Source organism: Diadema setosum, chromosome 5 (genome assembly GCF_964275005.1).
Source record: "Diadema setosum chromosome 5, eeDiaSeto1, whole genome shotgun sequence".
NCBI lineage: Eukaryota > Metazoa > Echinodermata > Echinoidea > Diadematoida > Diadematidae > Diadema > Diadema setosum.
Window position 1 is genome coordinate 21,915,876 of NC_092689.1, and position 19,784 is coordinate 21,935,659.

Here is a 19,784-nt window from a genome sequence, read left to right on the forward strand (position 1 = left end):
CCTTCCCGAAGAACATACACCCACTCAGAAAAAAAAGGTGATAAAATGATGTGCACATTCAAGTCAGCCTACTAAAAAATAAAAAAAAAATCCAATTGTGAAATGAAGTTTCCATGAAATATTTCACAAAGATGGTCAATGTCCAAGCGCACAGCTGCTTTACATGATCTAGAGGGCGTAGTCATCAGCGAAGGTGTGGATTTAGTATGAATTCAAAGCAAATACAAGAAAAGAACATGAATCTATTTTTATGCCTCCGCCACGAAGTGGTGCCGGAGGCATTATGTTTTCGGGTTGTCCGTCCGTCCTTCCGTCCGTCCTTCCGTCCGTCCGTAATGAATTTTGTGGACAGCGTAACTAAAAAAACCTTTTGAGGTATCCTAATGAAACTTGGCATGAATGTGTATTAGGGGATGAAATTGTGCCTATCAACTTTTGGGTGCACATGCTCAAGGTTAAAGGTCAAAAGGTCAAGGTCAAATACGTAAAATTTCACTATTTCCACCATATCTATGCAATGCCTGAAGATATTTTCTTGAAACTTAGTGTATACATGTATTACCCAATGAAGATTCTCTGGTGAAAGTTTGGGATCATGAGGTCAAAGGTCAAAAGGTCAAGTAAAAATATTAAAACTTCATTTTTTTCTCCGTACCTTGGATATTGTTCAAGGTATCTTCATGGAACATAGTATATATACATGTACTGACTGGCAGTGATTATCTAGAAAATTTAGGGTTCATGGGGTCAAAGGTCAGGGGTCAAAGGTTAAGGGCAACACTTCAAAATGTTACTGTTTCCACCATATCTATGCAATGCCTGAAGATATTTTCTTGAAACTTAGTGTATACATGTATTACCCAATGAAGATTCTCTGGTGAAAGTTTGGGATCATGAGGTCAAACGTCAAAAGGTCAAGTAAAAATATTAAAACTTCACTTTTTTCTCCGTACCTTGGAAATTGTTAAAGGTATCTTCATGGAACATAGTATATATACATGTACTGACTGGCAGTGATTATCTAGAAAATTTAGGGTTCATTGGGTCAAAGGTCAGGGGTCAAAGGTTAAGGGCAACACTTCAAAATGTTACTGTTTCCCTCATATTTATGCAATGCCAGCAGGATTATTTTTTTTTTACACTTGGTGTATGCATGTATAATCTAAAAGAGATTCTCTGGAAACTTTCTCTTTTTTTGTTTCCCTCAAAGGCCAAAAGGTCAAAGATCAAGGGAAAGTGCTGAACTAACTTTTTCCTCCATATCTCGAAAGTGGCTCAAGTTATCTTGAAACTTACTACATATTTATGCATATTCTGCCTAACAGTGATTATCCTATGAATCTTAGGGTCAAAGGCCAGATGAAAATGGTAACAATGTATTTCTCAATACAGAAATTGCACTTTTTCTCCATATACCTTGAAAATTACTCAATGCATAAACTTATGAATGGGTCAAAGTCAAGTTAAAGTCCTTAAATCCCCAAATACATGTTCTCCTATTCATCCAATTAAACCTACAGTAGGTCAAGGAAGGTGAACATTCAACACATTTGTGACAAACTACTAACAATTACTTCCAAATTTACCTATTTGAGGAGAATGATTTTACAAACAAAAGCCATAAATCGAGGATGCATCATCAGTTGAATTTCATACATTGTAGTTACATGGACAAATTGGTTCTCTAAAACTTCTAAGCAGTCTGGTAGGATATTTTATACTTAACTACATGTAGTGGAGCGAGAGATAAAGAGGGGAAAATCCTTCAATCTGCCCATATCTCTTCTAGCTCTAAATGGGGAAAGCCTATTAAAATCGCACGATGTCACTATGAAAGACCTGAACTCGAAGCCATGCTTCTTGTTATTTTCCCCTTTTCCCCTATTCTGTCCCCTTATGACTCATGGACCTGTTTTCAATGTCGGTCTCGTGGGCCGTATGACTCGTGTGTGTCAATCTCGTGGGATGACCTCAATTTTAACACCTAATGTATGTATTTGTCACTTATACCAATCACTTAAAGGGAAGGTAAACCCAAAGAGCAATGTGGATTGAGTGAAAGCAGCAACATTAGTAGAACACATCAGTGAAAGTTTGAGAAAAATCGGACAATCGATGCAAAAGTTATGAATTTTTAAAGTTTTGGTGTTGGAACTGCTGGATGAGGAGACTACTAGAGGATATGACGTATGAGTGGACAACAATACAAAGAAAATATAAAGGATATTCAACAAAAATTCACTTTTCTAGAATTATGAAAGAGCAGTGGACCAACCGCTTTCAGAAAGCAGGGGGAATAATTGCTTCCCTTAACATATGTCAATATCAAGTTGATGGAATTTGCAATTTTCATGAAAAATGGATTTTTGTAGTATTTTCTTTATATTTTCTTGATATTGTAGTCCACTCATACGTCATAACCTCTAGTAGTCTCCTCATCCAGCGGTTCCAACATCAAAACTTTAAAAATTCATAACTTTTGCATCGATTGTCCGATTTTCTTCAAACTTTCACTGATGTGTTCTACTAATGTTGCTGCTTTCACTCAATCCACATTGTTTTTGGGGTTTATCTTCCCTTTAATGACACGTGGACATCCCACGAGCTTGACACTATAGGAAAGTAAGGCTAAGGAGCTCGACACTAAGCAAAAATCAAAAAGGAAAACCCACAGAGATCCACAAACATCTACAAGCTCGAAACAAAGCAAATAAAGTCTACAAGATCAACACTAGGCAAATAAGGCCCTCGAGCGCTATGTGCCAACGACAAATATGTTTTAGTACAGTATGTTGCAATAGTGGTAAAAGGGGAAAATATCTGATTGGAGGGGGCTTTTTTCACTACAATGAATTAATGAAATTCTTGCGTCGAGTTCTTTTTAATACAAGTGATCAACGAATTGCCCTACACTGACGTAAATAACCACCGAATTGATCAGTGTTAGCAGTAGCTATGACAGTTTCGTCTGCTGTCGGGCGCGAGATTATTACTGATTAACAATTTTATTTGCCGGTAACATTGTGCACTTCATGCACTCTCCGCCCCTCCCCCCCCCCCCCCGCATAAAAAAAAACAAAAAAAAACATGACATTACGTCTTCAAGTTTGGGTCTTTGTTTGGCTTGCCACCGTGGTCTGCTGTGTACTAAAGTCGGCCGGAATAGGATAAATTGGCCGGGCATCTGATTTTTCCTCTTTTTGTCTATCGCTTTACCACGTTAACTGTCGTATATGCAAATTGTCCTAAACGATAGTCAATAATTATTTAGGAACCAATATATTAGATAGGCAATTTGTAATCATCTCTAAATCTATAATGTGTAAAATGATGTCAATTGACGAAAGCTTTGATATTACAGCGATGCATCATCGATTTGCGTTTTTTGTTTTTGACAATTATATAAATGACAAATTTGAGAAAGATTAAATAACTGTTTAGATAGATTAGGCATACATAGATGCATCTTCTATGTACAAGATGATGTCAATTGACGAAAGCTTTGATATTGCAGCGATGCACTGTTGATATGTGCTTTTTGTTTTTAACAATTCCAAAAAGGAAAAATTTGCGAAGGAATAAATAACTGTTTACATAGATTACATGGTTGCATCTTCTTTTCTTGAATCATTACAATTATCTTGACCAAACCATGATAATCATATGGTGTGAATTTATACTAAACCCACATAATATATTCGCTTGTGACTACCACTCATACTACAATCCCTCGAGATCATGTAAAGCAGGTCGACATGGACCATTTGGGAAACACTTCATTTCACACTTGGACATTTTCCAGTAGGCTGATCTGAATGTACACATCATTTCATATTTCCCTTGATTTATTTCTTTTTATACCATTGTCGGGATACCCTGTACAAATACGCGCTTATCACTGGTTTACAAATGGCGCTGTTCGTCCTGTCGAGCTCGTAGGCCTTATTTGCCTAGTGTCGAGCTTGTGAGCCTTATTTCCCTAATGTCAAGCTCATTGCAATCCCCGCGACTCACCCGGAATTAGTTTTGGTCATGCTCAAAACTTGGCTACGGGGTAAGTACGTGGTAAGTACTGTCAGGTGCGGACCAACTGCTGGGAGCTCCAGATAGCAAAAATTTTTCTCCGCAAGTCAACCCGCAAGGCTACCCACAAAAGGCCTTGAGCATGCTCAAAACTTGTTCCGGGTGAGTCGTGGGGGTTTGCCACTTTACCAATTATCACTGGTTTACAAATGACGCTCTTCGTCCTGTCGAGCTCGTAGGCCTTATTTGCCTAGTGTCGAGCTTGTGAGCCTTATTTCCCTAGTGTCAAGCTCATCAGTGAAGAGCCCATGGGCCTATTTTGCGTCAAGCAGGTGGACCGAATAGCTCGTGGGACTATTTTACTCGATGTCGAGCTCATGGACCTTGCTTACTTAGTGAGCCGTATGCATGAAAATTTGCTTGTGCTAGCCTTTTGCTTAGATCCGTCTGCATAAGAATAAAGGCCCTGTCACACCTTTCCGGGCAAGCCTTGCGTGCGATTTTTGGAAAGCACTTTTTTCTACCCGCAGATGGCCCGCATTTGACAGTACCTAGAATGTATCTCGCCTGTAGTCGCCCGGAGGTGCGCACGCAAATCCTATTTACCCGCTGCCATGTTTAGGTTCTGTCACACCTTTCCGGGCAAGCTAGGCGGGCTCGTTGCGTGTGGAGGTTTTCAAGCTCAAAATTTGCTCCGGGTGAGTCGCGGGGTTTGCCCCCAGAGGTACACGCAGAACACCAGTAGAAGGCCCCTAGTAGCAGCACCTCGCAGGCAACTTCCACGCAGGTACTTCGCAGTCCCCGTATGTCGCTCGCAATGAAAACGGATCGGCTTCGATGCTTTCACGCAGGTCACACGGAATACGCGCAAGTACCAGGTAAGTAGCACGCGTCTAGCAGGTAAGACGCAAGTACGGAACTAGCCAACATCCTCCTGCGTGACACCTTGTCACACCTTTCCGCGTAAGCCACGCGGGCTTTGTTGCGTGCAGAGATTTTCCAACACGCGGGATAATTTCTGCGGGCAGACAAGGATTTGGGCTAGATTCGCGTGCGTTTTACCTGCTGAAACGCATGCTACTCACGTTTTACTTACGTTCTAGTTTCGGACGAAATGCAGACACTGCGAAGTACTTGCGTTACAACTGCGTGTTACCTGCGTGGGAGTTGTCTGCGAGTTGCGGCCGCTACGAGTCTCCTACTGGGTTTCTGCGTTGACCTCTGCGGGTAATCCTCGAGACGCACCCGCAACAGGTTTTGCTTCCCGGAGATCCCCTTAGATGGCACGCACCTGACAGTATCTAGCACAGCCCGAGCGCCTATCATCACTCGTTTTCGAGTCATTAGTTTTCGTAGATATTCTACGAAAAACTGGTACGTATGTATGTTGAATATGCATAACGCGTAAAGGCTATATTAGGCAACTCCAACAGCGTAGGTAGAAGATGGTTGATAGCCAAAATAATCATTCTTCAAATTCCCAATAAAGTGAAATTGTCAAGTAATAGTACAAATTAAAACGAAAAATTTACAAAACACTGAGACTAATGAGAATCAAAATGGCAAAGTATTTATGTAATCACGTAGTAGTTCTTATAAACCTACCCAAACAAACATGGATTCGTCCAAAAAAATATGCAGTTGGAGATGATATTTGATTGGTTTAATCGATGAGGTCGATGACCACATAAGGCCTGTCTTATGAATCATGCATAAAAATAGGCGTCGTGCATACGATAAGCATATCATGAATAATGATTCAAAAACGAGTGATGATAGGCGCTCGGGCTGAAGCCCTCGCATGTCCGTCTCCATATAGCGATCAGTCTAGTATCGATACAGCCCGACGCCTCTCGGATAGGCTAATATCTAGAACGTATAGTTGCCAGGAAGTACGTACGCAACTCCAATATACGCGGAACCAAGTTTTGAGCATGCTCGAAACTTGTTCCGGGTGTGTAGCGGGGATTGCCAGCAGAGGTCAACGCAGAACACCAGTAGGAGGCCCGTAGCTGCCGCAAGTCACAGGCAGTAAACCCGATGGAAACACGTAGGTTGCCAGTGGATCTGTGTCTATGCGCCGGACACGTGCGTCATCTGCGGACGTTCTACGAGCATAATACGGGTGTTTTACTGGCAAGGAATGGTGTCGATACTGATCCGTGTGGCTGGTAGATTCTGCGGTCGTGGAAAAAGTTATACGAGCAAATTGCGTGCATGCTGAGGGTCATGTGCGGGCCATCTGCGGGGACCTCCGTGAAGCAAAAATTGTTCTTCGCAAGTCACACGCAAGGCTTGGCCGGAAAGGTATGACGGGACCTCCAGCGACCAAGCATTTGTTTAAAAATGCATAAAACGGGCCTTTCGCTTGTTCTTGCCAGCAATTGCTTACGATTTTTCAAATCTGTAAAGCGAGCTTAAGCTTTTGCTTAACTGGGACGTTCGCGTGTAATTGTGCAGGAGTGGTATAAATCTACAAGAAATTCCTCCTAAGTTGTGTAAGAAACTTGTATGTTTCGACAACGGGCATGTCCAGTAGTTAGCACACAAAATGTGATGAGAAACAGGTAGCATGTCTGACATCATTCTTTGGACAGCAAGGAGACCTCTCTCCACGTATGACGTGGCAAATCCGGGCTACTATATACTAGCAAGCCGTGATGGGAATCAGCCAGTATGTGTGTGTAAAGATGTGTGTGCATTTATGAGTGTCATTTCGTAGCTCTTTTGCTATGTCAGGAAATGTTTTCGCACACACACTTCCTTTTAAAGTGAGGCAGTCCTCAAGAATTTTAAACAAATATGTTGTTGGTACCTCCAATGAACTACTTTCACCAAAAACAAACTTTCAAATCACCAAATAAGCTCGTAAATTTTTGTTGAAAAAGTGTGAATCTGCATGGTGAATATGCTAATGAGCAAGTCTTGGCGGAGAGTCACACGTCACCGAGGCACAACTCTTCCCAGCCGTGTTCTGCTCGTTATCCGTACGCTCCCTAGTTACCCGGATGCATGAAGAAGTCGATGGCTACTAGTATTTGACATTGTTTTTACGTACTGTGCGAGTGCGTGTGTGTGTGTGTATTGTGTATTGTATATTCGCACAGTACACGTGTGAACGGTACTACTAGATCTACGGTAGATACCCCGGTTTGCCCTTCGCACTTTTCCAGTCTATCACAGCGCAGCTGCAGCCCTGTCGCCGCGCATGCAGTTAGCTAGCTGTTTTTGTTCTAGTACGTACAGATTGAGGGTAGAAACGGTTCTCCACATTTATTTACTAGTGTAGTACGCTAGCCGAACATAAAAAACTTAGGGCCTACAAAAATTCTCGATATCGTGTTGTGACCTACCTGTGCGTGGACCATTTGAGAAGCAATGTTTTTACGTGGACAGGCAGGCTGTGGCCCTCGGTTATAAACCGAGAGAACTCCTGAAGCCAGATGCAATCCCGACCATATTTGCTCAGGTGAATTATAAAACAGAAACACCTCGAGCATCGACTTCGAAGAGAACCGAGGAAAGGAAGCGTAGAGAGGTAAGGAAAGTGGCTAGCTATGTTTCATTTACGGTGGGGCTGCCGCCGGGGTTGGACTGCAGTACAGTGCTACTGAGCTAGCTGCTGCTAGTGCCGACTGGACATGCACGGCAAGGTGGAGCGAAATTATCCCCGCGGCCCCCTGTGTTTACCCTGCCCGGCAGACGTCATATTTTTTCGAGGAAAGGCGATATCTGAGTACTTACAGAAATATCGAGGTACAAACAATATTTTCTTTGAAGAATTCGACTCTCTAATGCACAGGTTATCTTCGGTTTGAACGCCAAACTCAGCTAGACGGAGTACTGTGTACATTAGTATACACAATACCGGCAAGAATTCGCGCGCGAGAGTGGTTTGTACCCAAAGTAGTATGCAACATGGACGGAAGCTAGGAAAGGACCGTGCCTATTTGATGTCAAGTACATGGTTTATCTGATTTTAAAATACAAATAAATTTATGTTTCCAATATCAATTTTTCATGAATTATATATAACTAAGCGTGGAATATTTTGTTTAAAGTAATAAAATCACATACTTTCACATTTTATGATAAAATCACAACTGATCGTTTGAACACTTACATTGGTTTTTAGAGGCACGGCTGTTAACTTGATGAGTAGGGCATGAATGACGTAGCATCTTTTTGCAGGCTCTTACACGATCGCTTGCAGGAATTATTTTTCAAAAATCGCGTACGGAGATAGTTTTTGATTTCCAAGCGTATGAACTGGCGAAAGGTTATATTTTTTTTTACTCTTCTTAATTATCAGTACAGTGAAAATCTCAGGACTGCCTCCCTTTAAAGACATGCTGTCACATCCGCCTTTGTTCTTGTGTTCGCACAGGCGTGACGTCCCTTTTGCTGAAAACGCAAGCAATTGTATTGCTTGTGCAGGGCAAGCAAATTAATGGTATAAGCACAAGCAAAAGGTTATGCGTATGGATTTAAGCAGTTGCTTAAGCTAGATCTTTTACTAGACGAGCTTGTGCTTGTGCTTGAAGCTATTGCTTGCAAGCAATTGCTATCTGGTTTCATGCATTCGGCCCATTTGTACCGCTGCACTCGTATCAAGTTTAGATCCTTGCGTTACGTAGTGATTGAAAAGGACAGCTGTTCCGGGGCGAAAATCGGTGAAGTGAATCGATCAGTTTTAACTCGCGATTTCTCATTGCCGCGAATATCTAATAATAAGTCATATTGATAATCTGTTTCAAAAGACATTTCCCTCTGCTCTGACATTATTTGTTTTTCTATATGATTTTACTAATTTAAATCTCTCGTTTCCTGTACTTTAACGTATCTATTTCATTGTCAGATTAACGAGACTTTTGAATAAGGAACGTTTCGAATAACGCCACATTTGGTGCGATTTTATCGAACCCTATCGTATGACAGGATTATCGAACCTTCAAAATAAAAACCTATTTCATTTTTAGATTACATATATTTGGAATAACAAACATCACCGCAACTAGACCTTATTATTAGTAGTAGTAAGAAACAATCAATCAGGTACTTATAAGTGGAAATATGTCTCATGACCTTAAAAAGAAAGAAAAAAACACGACAAGTATACCTGTCCTGGCAATGAATACACATACCTAAATAATGCGTAAATGTGCCGTAAACATGACGTATCATTGCGTTTCCTTGAGAATACGCATTTCTTGAACTATTCGTACACTTGAAGTGACTAATCTCCGCTAAGTGCCACTAAATACCACTCACTGGCACGCCATGCGTTGCAGTGCGCAAGCCCAAATTCGTGCAATTGTCAGGGTGGCTTGGGTGTTGATGCGCGTGCGGGAGGACGACACCGGTGTGCGAGTCTTCACATTGACATCGGTACTGCACCAGTCGCGGACAACTCGAGTACTCGCTGCGGAGTCGCATGGCCATTGTGAATGCGGAATAGTAGTACCGCTGTATGACGCGTGGGCTGTAGGCCTATATGACTGGTGGGTTGTATGACTTGTGGCCTGCATGACTCGTGGGTGTCGAGCTCGTGACGTGCACCAATAACTTTTAGTCCCCGAGCTCTCTGCTAAATTTTTCCGTAACATTAATCTCTCTCTCTCTCGTTATTGTACAAACCTGAAACGCCTGTTTCGTGGGTCCTGCTCGCGCCATATTTTTACAGTATTTTTTGCAAGAACATCTTGCCTAATTGTTTTATGTCAGCGTAGGAATCAATGACAGCGCTGTAGCACGATTATCATAAATCATGATGACATCGTTGTAAAATTGTCATGAAACCATTTTACGTAATAATGTGAAATGAAAGAAATACTCTACTGAAAATTTTGAACATTATTTATGACGCCAAACATTATTTCTATCATCACGTTAGGCTCTGTTGATCAATGAGCTTGTGGACATGAACTTCTGCTACAATGTCTCCCTTCCTGTGACGTGGTAAGTGATAGTGATCACGGAAAAGAAATTAATACCTGAATATAATAATGACCCAAATCCATTAGACAAAAATTAGGAAAAATAGAAATGAATAAATAACTCCCTGCTGCTTTTAGTATGTATATATCTAGACTTAACTACAGGAGATAATAAATTATGTAATTATTTTCGATAACTAATGGCGCACATAATGTTAACACAGAATAAAACTGTAGTATTCTATTGTAGAAAACAATACGCAAGAATAATCTTATTTCAGTAATATCTAGATTCACAGGATGCGGTATATAGGTAAAGCGACAACTTTGAGCAGTGTCTATTTGAGGAATCATAAATATGAATACAGATCTAACTGCAGAATGGCAGGCGGGGAAAATCCCTTCTTGTGATTGGCTATGAAAAGAGTTGAAGGTCAGAATCAGTTGTTGCGCTGTTGCCTAGATGGTTTGACCGCATGAAGATCATTACAGGATCATTACGCCTTTCTTTTTTTTTTTTTTATTTCTACAGGTGATTATCATGTTCACTAACTGTTTACCCCCTTTTCTGTCCTCTTTTTGATAAAATCATTCCTCGGAAGTGTATGTGGTTATCATAGTGTATATGGTTTTGCCGACTCATTCCTCCCATCCAAACATTATTCGCTCTTTATTTTTTCATTATCTTTAACAGTGTCGTCCCGGGAACTTCGTATCTGGATAACCAGGGTATTGATTATAGCGACTGGGGCTTGTGGCAGAATGAGGTAGGGATCTCCGCCATGACCCTGGGACTGCTGGTCATAGGGTACATCCAACTGCGCAGGATCCCAAAGGTCAAGTAGAGATGAGGCGTGATTTGCTTAGATGGCCAGCATTTCTCCTGATAAAGATATGAGTTGTCAGTCGATACCTAATGCATGAGCATTACGTGTGGGACAACAGTATTGTACTTGCACCAAGTATTTTTATGCCTCCGCCACGAAGTGGTGCCGGAGGCATTATGTTTTCGGGTTGTCCGTCCGTCCGTCTGTCCGTCCTTCCGTCCGTCCGTCCGTCTATCCGTTCGTAATCAAATTTGTGGACAGCATAACTAACAAACCGTTTGATGTATTCTGAAGAAACTTGGCATGTATATATATGAGTGGGCAAAGTTGTGCCTATCAACTTTTAGGTGCACATGATCAAGGTCAAAGGTCAAGAGGTCAAGGTCAATTGCTTAAAATTTCACTATTTCCCCCATATCCAAGCAATGCCTGAAGGTATTATCTTGAAACTTGGCGTATATATGTACTATCAAATAAAGATTCTTCAGAGAGAGTTTCAGGTCATGAGGTCAGAGGTCAAGTCAAAATGTTGAAATTGTACGCTTTTCTCTATATCTCGCAAATGGTTCATGGTATCTTCGTAGAACTTAGTATATATGCATGTACTGACTGGCAGTGATTATCTAGGGAATTGGGGTCAGGGGTCAAAGGTTAGAGGGTCAAAGGTCAAGGTCAACTCCTCAAAATGTCACTACTTTCTTCATATTTATGCAATGCCTGCAGGATTTTTTTTAAAACCTGATATATACATGTATTACCCAATAGATATTCTGTGGGTAGTTTCTTGACAAAAGGTCAAAGGTCAAGGGAAAGTGCTAAATTTCCCTTCTTCCTCCGTATCTCGAAAATAATCAAGGTATCATCATGAAACTTATTACATATTTATGCATGTTCTACCCTTTCATTATTCTCTTTGGAACTTTAAGGCCAAAGATCAAAAGTCAAAGGCCAGGTTTAAATACAAATATCTACCATACTGAAATTACATCTTTTTCTCCATACATTGTATATTACTCAGTGCAAAGGGTCAGAAGTCAAGTAAAAATCCTCAAATCCCCAAATACCTGCACTCTGACAATTTAGTCATTCATCCAATTAAAGCTATTAGGAGGAACACGCATTATGGCGGAGGCATACCAGTAGCCGCAGCGACATTGCTTGTTAAGAACTGTAGTACACTTCATTTAGCACTTGTTTTGATCTTTGCAACACGAATGATATGTACTTTATTTATTTTGAATGTCAAATAATCGATATTGCACGTGATATCTGTGACAGGAGAGCAATAATTATATCGTAAGAGAGAGTAATGGATTGAAGGACAGTCAATAACATTATAATCAAGTAACGCTCATCATAAAGCGAGACATGGAGGTTTACAAAAGGTATTATTCTTCCGTGAACTTTCTTGAAGGCACACGTTGTGTTTGCCATCATTTGTAGTTCTTTATGCATCAGGTGCATCAAGCTTCGTCGAGTCATGTTCATCTATTTTGCTACCCAAAAGAGTGAATCAGAGGAATATGGATACATCTTATATTCAATTGAATAGTGCAGGAAAAGGAAAGAGAGAGTGAGAGAGATGAGGACAACATTCTCACAAATTATACGCCTTCATAATAGTTTTACTGTCATACCGGTGTTAAGCCGCCACCTGATTTTTAGTGCTATTCTTTCGTATCTATTTTGCTTCTCCAATCAAATCAAATGAAATCAAAATGAATTACATCGGTGTGACAAATTTAAGCAAAACATAACCAAATGACAAAGGAGCAATACAAAAGTGCAATTTATACTACATGCACAATAAAAATCTTTGTAAAACATTTTTAGTTACATATAATGCAGATAAGGCAGTACATTTGATTCAATAAGGAAGCAGGAGACCATCAGCCTAAGCATAGCTTGACTGGGCTGATGGCCTCATTGGGAAATATAGCTCAGGTTTGCTTCTCACAAAAAGTGTTTTTTTCTACTAATTACAATAGCATGCTTTAGAGGGAAAAAGAAGTTGTGAGTGAGTGTTGTGCGAGTGCAGTTGGCGAGTTGAATGCTTGTGTTGGGGCCATTATATTATTATTCTTCAGTATGATACTAATGAATTCAGACCAAAATGTAAACAAAATTATATCAATTATTATATTTTATTTTACTAAATATATTGGGTCAAAATATATTTCTTTAAACTAGCTTTGAAAGAAAAAAGAGATGTTCGTGTTTTCAGGAAGGCGGGTAAAGCATTCCATGTAACTGGTCCGTAATGCCTCACTGACCTGTGAGCTATAAGGAATTTTGGATTTCGAATATGTACATTGAAATCTGTTGAGTGTCTTGTAGGATACGAGTGAATGTTTGCATTGTAATCGAAAAAGTTTTGAAAGGACTGTGACAGCAAATTTTGGGTATATTTATAAATGAATACAGAAGTTTGAAACTGATGTATATCACCAATTTTTAACACATTTAGTTGCTTAAATAACGGGGTCGTATGCGCTGAATACGTAGAGTGTGAACATATTCTGATTGCCTTCTTTTGCAATAAGAACAACAAAGTTACCTGCGTCTTATTACAATTATCCCAAACAATATTACATCAAAGGGGATGGCTAGTACCTGATCAGTGGAATCAGTGGGAATGGAGGGTGATGATTGTTCTAATCCTTGTGGATTGATTTAGGAGTACATTATATATCTATTGTGTGAAAATTATTTGCTTCAGAATGGTATATTCAAGTAATGTGCAGTTTAATGCCCCGTCACTGTACAGGCATGCTAACCTGGAAACATTGAACTGCACATTACTTGAATATGAGACCATTCTGAAGCAAATAATTTTCACACAACAATAGATATATAATGTACTTTTAAATGAATCCACAAGGATTGGAACAATCATCCCCCAGCATTTCCACTGATTCCCACTGATCAAGTACTAGCCATCCACTTTAAGTCATATGAGGAAAAATAAGTGCATTGTAAATCATATGTAATGATTTAGATGACAATAGATATCGCAATTTATATAATACACCAATCTGTCTGGATATAACAGTTGGTATGTTCCTTATATGATCATGCCAAGTCAACTTATATTCTTCAAAATTACTTCCAAAAAAATTAGTAATAGTTCGTCCAATTAACAATTTTCCATCAATGTAAATATTACATTCATCAGGTTGAGAATGTGAACCGTTAAAATACATATGATTAGTTTTTGAAATGTTCAATGACAATCTATTACACTTAAACTATGAATGAATTTTCAATAATTCAGTATTTAACATACTTTCAAGGGTATCAAAACTTCTGTGAGAAAATACAATATTTGTATCATCTGCAAAAGTGTGAAATGTAATAATGGGGCCGAATAAACAATATCATTTATATGTAGGATAAATAATAACAGCCCAAGATGGAACCTTGCGGGACGCCACATTTAATTGTAAGTCGTCGTGACTCTGTAGTTCGAAATTGTACACATTGTTGTCTATTATTCAAATGATCTACAACCCACAATAAAGTATTACCACTTACCCCATAAGGACGGAGTTTTTCAATCAATATATCATGATCAATAGTATCAAATACTTTGCTAAGGTTCATAAATATACCAATTAAATGTTCTTTACGTGACAATCAATTAATTACCTTATCATAAAGTTAAATTATAGCTTGATCCGTTGAATGAAATTTTCTAAAATTATATTGATTTTATACAAATATATTATTACTAACTAAATAATCATAAAGACGGCAATGCACTATTTTGTCAAGAATTTTTTATATTGCTGGTAGAACCGGTATTGGCCGAAAATTAGACACAACTGATGAATCATCTTATTTTGTAAATTGGCACTACTTTGGCTATTTTCAAAGAATTTGGGCGGACACCCGTGATAAGAGATAGATTAGATATATATCACAAAGAAATAGAAATAAAATGAATAACCTTTTCAAAAGGTTTACACTTATTCCATCGTGTCCAGTTGACTTACTACCTTTGAGAGATTGTACAATGTTAACAACTTCATACGGGCTAATTTGAAGGGGGAAATGAATTTACTGAGGGATCAGCAAGAGTTTTGATGAAATTTTCATTAGTAATATATATATTCGAACCCAATTTCAAGCCAACATTTACAAAATATGTATTAAAATAGCTGCAATTTTTTGTGGATCACTAATGTCTTCACCCTCGTTCTTTATTGTAGTAGTAGTGACTGTTTTCTTATTCAGTAATTCATTAATAATATGCCGAAGATAAGTTTTATTATGCTAATAATTTTTATTTTATGAATATGATAACGATTACGGCGGCATTGCCGGATTAATAACGTTAACATATTACATTAACGTTTACAAATATTACAATTTTCCGGAGATGGCTGTTTATTTTCATTTTTTTAATAAAGATGATTTTTCTTTTGAATGGAAATCATGATGCCTTTGATTATTCGTTGTTGGTTTTTCGTGTTTAGGGTAATTGGTTATTGGTTATTCGTGTCAAGGGTATAGGCCCTGTCACACCATTCTGGGAAAGCTACTGGGGTTTGTCGCGAGAAGGGATTTTCCAGCACGCAAGAGAATTTTGCGCGGGCGGACAAGGATTTTGGCGAGTCCCGTACTTGCGTCTTACCTGCTAGACGCGTGCTTCTTGCCTGCTACGCTACTTGCGTGTATTCCGTGTGATCTGCGTGAGAGCTTCGAAACCGATCCGTTTTCAGTTATGAGCATCATACGGGTACTGCGAAGTACCTGCGTAACAGCTACGAAGTACCTGCCTCCTACCAGTGTTCTGCGTGTACCTCTGCGACTCACCCGGAACGAGTTTTTAGCACGTTCAAGGCCTTGTCACACGGTGTCTGGGGAGGCCTTGCGGGTTGACTTGCGGGGGAAAAAATTGTGCTACCCGGACCTCACAGCATTTAGCCCGCACCTGACAGTAGCTAGCACGTATCTCGCCCGTAGTTGCCCGGAGGTAAGCACGCAAGTCATATTTACCCCTAGCAAAGTTTTGAGCGTGACCATTTTTTTTTCCGGGTGAGTCGCGGGGATTTCCCTCACAGGTCCACGCAGAACACCAATAGGAAGCCCGTAGCTGCCGCAAGTCACAAGCATGTTGACCCGCTTGAAGTACGTATGTTGTCCGTGGATCTTTGCCTATGCGCGGGAAGCGCGTGTCATCTCGGGCATTCTACGAGCATAATACGGGTGTTTTACTGGCGAGGAACGGTGTCGAAACTGCCAATATCCGTGTAGCTAGTCAGTCCTGCGGGTGTGGAGCGAGCTATACGAGCAAATTGTGTACATGCTGAGGGTTAGTAACTGCCTTTCTGCTGGTTCTGCCATATCAAATTCCTTCAAAGGGATTCCTTCACCGAGTTGTCAGCCCTCACTCGCCACCCATGCGCCTGACACGCACGTCACATGAAATGCACGTAAGTACAACGTAAGTAGCACGGGTCCAGCAGGTAAAAATGCAAAACTCGCCTAAATCCTCGTCCGCCTGCAGAAAAAAAAAAAATGTCCTGCGTGCTGAAAAATCCCCACACGCAACAAGCCCGCGTAGCTTGCCCGGAAAGGTGTAACAGAGCCAAAACATGGTACTTGCGTGCGCAACACCGGGTAAATATAAGCAAACATATTGCTAATTCAGCGGCTGTAGCGCTAATCATACTGCGGCGCACTAGCAGACTACGCTTCCGTGGCCGTGGCAAACAATGATGTACATACGTATTTTTTTAGGTGATCCGAGTATCCTCTCGTTTTAGGTGATCCGAGTATCCTCTCGGATCACCTTCTGTATCTGTACTGATTGTTTGTTGGTTGTTCTTCTTTATTTCTGGACAAAAGTTGTGTATCGATTAGCTCAGAAAGTGTTCTTCCTATCAATTTCAAACTTATGCCATATATGTATCATGTCCCAAAGACGACAGGTCTAATAAAATCATAGTGATTAGTCGACCGTGACGTCACTATGACGTCATTATATGAAAACACATTCTCAATCATATCTCATCAATGGAATAGATTTTTTCAATGAAATTTACCTCACATAAGTTATGCGCATTCTACTCATATTCTCAAAATTCACATTTTCTCTTAAAACGTGCGCGTACGCGCGCGTTGAAATATTTGTATGCTCAAATCGAGCTACAATGTTTTTTGCACACGTTTTAGACCATTTGGAGCATTTTTTGAAAAATTGAAAAAATTGGACGGACGCGTGCGCGCGCACACATATACGCACGCATAGCTCATATGCAATAGAAATTTCCCATTTTTTTACACTTATTGGATGCCTGAAATGTCAAGGAATATTTTTACCAAGTTTTAAGTCAATCGGACTCAATATGACGTCATACGGGCCCATCAAAGTTAAAATTCCGCGCGCGCGTCAATGGCGATATACAGTGCAACAATGCAAAAAAAAAACGCCAATTTTAAATCCAATTTTACTCGTCAGGATGGACGGTGACCCCCCATTTTCTTTACCAATTCTGAAAGCTGATGAAGTGTACATGTCATTTCTTGGGTTGGCGATGCTGGAAAAATGATTAAAAGATATCAAATTTCTTAATAAAATAAAAAAAGTAAATTTTCAAAATGACGTCATCAAATTTCAAGTTTACTCGAGCATATCTCACTTATCCTTTGCCGATTGTCACCCAGATTTCAGTATGTTGTAGCTTATTAAATGTTTTTTCATTACTGTAATAACAACATTTTGATTGGATGACAGCATCACCTCGTAAAAATGGATTGAAAGTAATCTTGTCAAATTTGACCAGTATACGTGTTATCTCTATGGGAGTGCAGTTTTTCTGGAAATGAAAATTGACACGACTATCTTTTTCGAGCACTAGCTCACTTATGCTTCGGTGAATTTCTTCCAGATTTTAATATGTTGTAGCTGAGACTTTGGGCTATTGTCATGTGCCCCTCGTTTTTCATATGATGTCGGAATCACGTCAAAAAACTTGGTTGAAATTAGAGCTTATCATCGATGTATTGGGATATTTCTTTCTTTCAGCAACTTTTTTTGCAATAGCTCAAGAAAAACAGCCCCTATAACCCTCATATTTTGCACATGTTTAGTTCATGTCACGTACGTCATTTCATAAAATGACAACTACTTGATCGGACACCATCTTGGGTATGTAAATTAAGGTCAAAGGTCATAAATGTTTCATCCTGTATCTTGGTAAATACATGTCCTATCTTTCCCATATTTTGCACACGCAAAAACCATGTTACAAGAATCATTTCACAAAATAACCACTTTTTGCTCGGATGCCATCTTGGGTATGCAAAGTGGGGTCAAAGGTCATACTCCAGTATGTACTTCTTTCTGTATCTTCGTTATGACGTGTTATCTCTATGGGAGGGAATTTTTCTAGGTGTGAAAATTGACATGATTGTCTTTATCGAGCACTAGCTCACTTTACCCTTCGGTGAATTTCTCCCAGATTTTAATATGTTGTAGCTGAGACTTTGGGCTATCGTAACTGTGCCCTTTGTTTTTTCATACGGTGTCGGAATCACGTCCAAAAACTTGGTTGAAATTAAAGCTGATCTTCGATGTATTGAGATATTTCTTTCTTTCTGCAACTTTCTTTGCAATAACTCAAGAAAACCATAGCCTATCACCCCCATATTTTGCACATGTTTAGTTCATGTCACGTGCATTATTTCATAACATAACAACTACTTGATCGGACACCATCTTCGGTATGGTAATTAGGGTCAAAGGTCATAAATGTTTTATCGTGTATCTTGGTGAATACATGTCCTATCTTCCCCATATTTTGCACACGCAAAAACCATGTTACAAGAATCATTTCACAAAATAACCACTTTTTGCTCAGATGCCATCTTGTCTGTGCAAAGTGGGTTCAAAGGTCAAATGTACTTTTTTCTCTATCTTCGTTATGACGTGTTATCTCTATGGGAGGAAATTTTCCTAGATGTGAAAATTGACATGATTGTCTTTATTGAGCACTAGCTCACTTACCCTTCCGTGAATTTCTCCCAGATTTTAATATGTTGTAGTTGAGACTTTGCGCTATCGTTATGTGTCTCCGTTTTTTCATACAACGTCCAAATCATGTCGAAAAACTTCGCTAAAATTAAAGCTTTTTGCTCAGATGCCATCTTGGCTGTGCAAAGTAGGGTCAATGGTCAAACATACTTCATTCTATATCTTCGTTAGTGTATACGGAATTTGGTACCAAAGATGGCAGACCTGACTCCATTTTCTAAATGAGAATCCAAACATCACACGGCCAATGTCCCTAAACACAGATGAAACCTGTATGGTCATGCCTAATGGGATCAGGACTCACCTAATTTGTCAACTTGATGACAAATTCCAAGTCTAGTTGTTGTTTGTTTTGCTTTATGTATTCTTTTGTTTTTAAGCAAACAGTAACAGAAACCAGCCTCGTCCTGTTTTTTTGTTTTGACCAAATCAATAATTAAGTCATGGTGATTCGCTATAACTATAATCGACTATTAAGTCTCTTCATAAAACGGAAACTTACTGTTGATTTAAAGTTATAGCGGACGTCAAGTTGGATAAAGTTAGCGTTGATTTCACAATCAACGCTAACTTTATCTTGACAAAACGGGGTCCGGGTGTATCAAATATGTTTTGGTAAAGTCTTGAGCTTTCTTTTTGTAAGCGCCAAATTTTCGTAGGATTTCTTTAGTAGCGCTTTGCTGTTAGGATACCAGTCCAGGCAACTACCCTGTGAAGGATAACGCCGAAATACCCTATAGAGGATAAAACGGGAGAACCGAGCGAGCTCGCCGAACCTGGCTCAGTGCCAAGCGAATCGCCTTCACGTGTAAAGTCTATGGGAACCGACAAAACCGCTTCGACATGCGTGTGTTTAAACACACACGGTGTATTTTGCTCCCCGCGGATTGCGCTCCTTTTCCCTCAGAGTGAAGATTATTAGTCTTTCCTTTCATAGACCCTTTTGCAGGAAAATCC

At 39.7% G+C, this 19,784-nt stretch overlaps 1 protein-coding gene across 1 annotated transcript in view; it reads left to right on the forward strand.

The window, feature by feature from the left end:
- Window positions 1-10,804, forward strand: part of LOC140228782 (broad substrate specificity ATP-binding cassette transporter ABCG2-like) — a 138,652-nt gene extending 127,848 nt beyond the window's left edge. The window contains exons 16-17 of the mRNA XM_072309058.1: window positions 9,917-9,981; window positions 10,654-10,804. Coding sequence (XP_072165159.1) covers window positions 9,917-9,981; window positions 10,654-10,804 — 216 coding nt within the window. The remainder of the gene's footprint in view (window positions 1-9,916; window positions 9,982-10,653) is intronic.
- The last annotated feature ends 8,980 nt before the right edge of the window (window positions 10,805-19,784 follow it).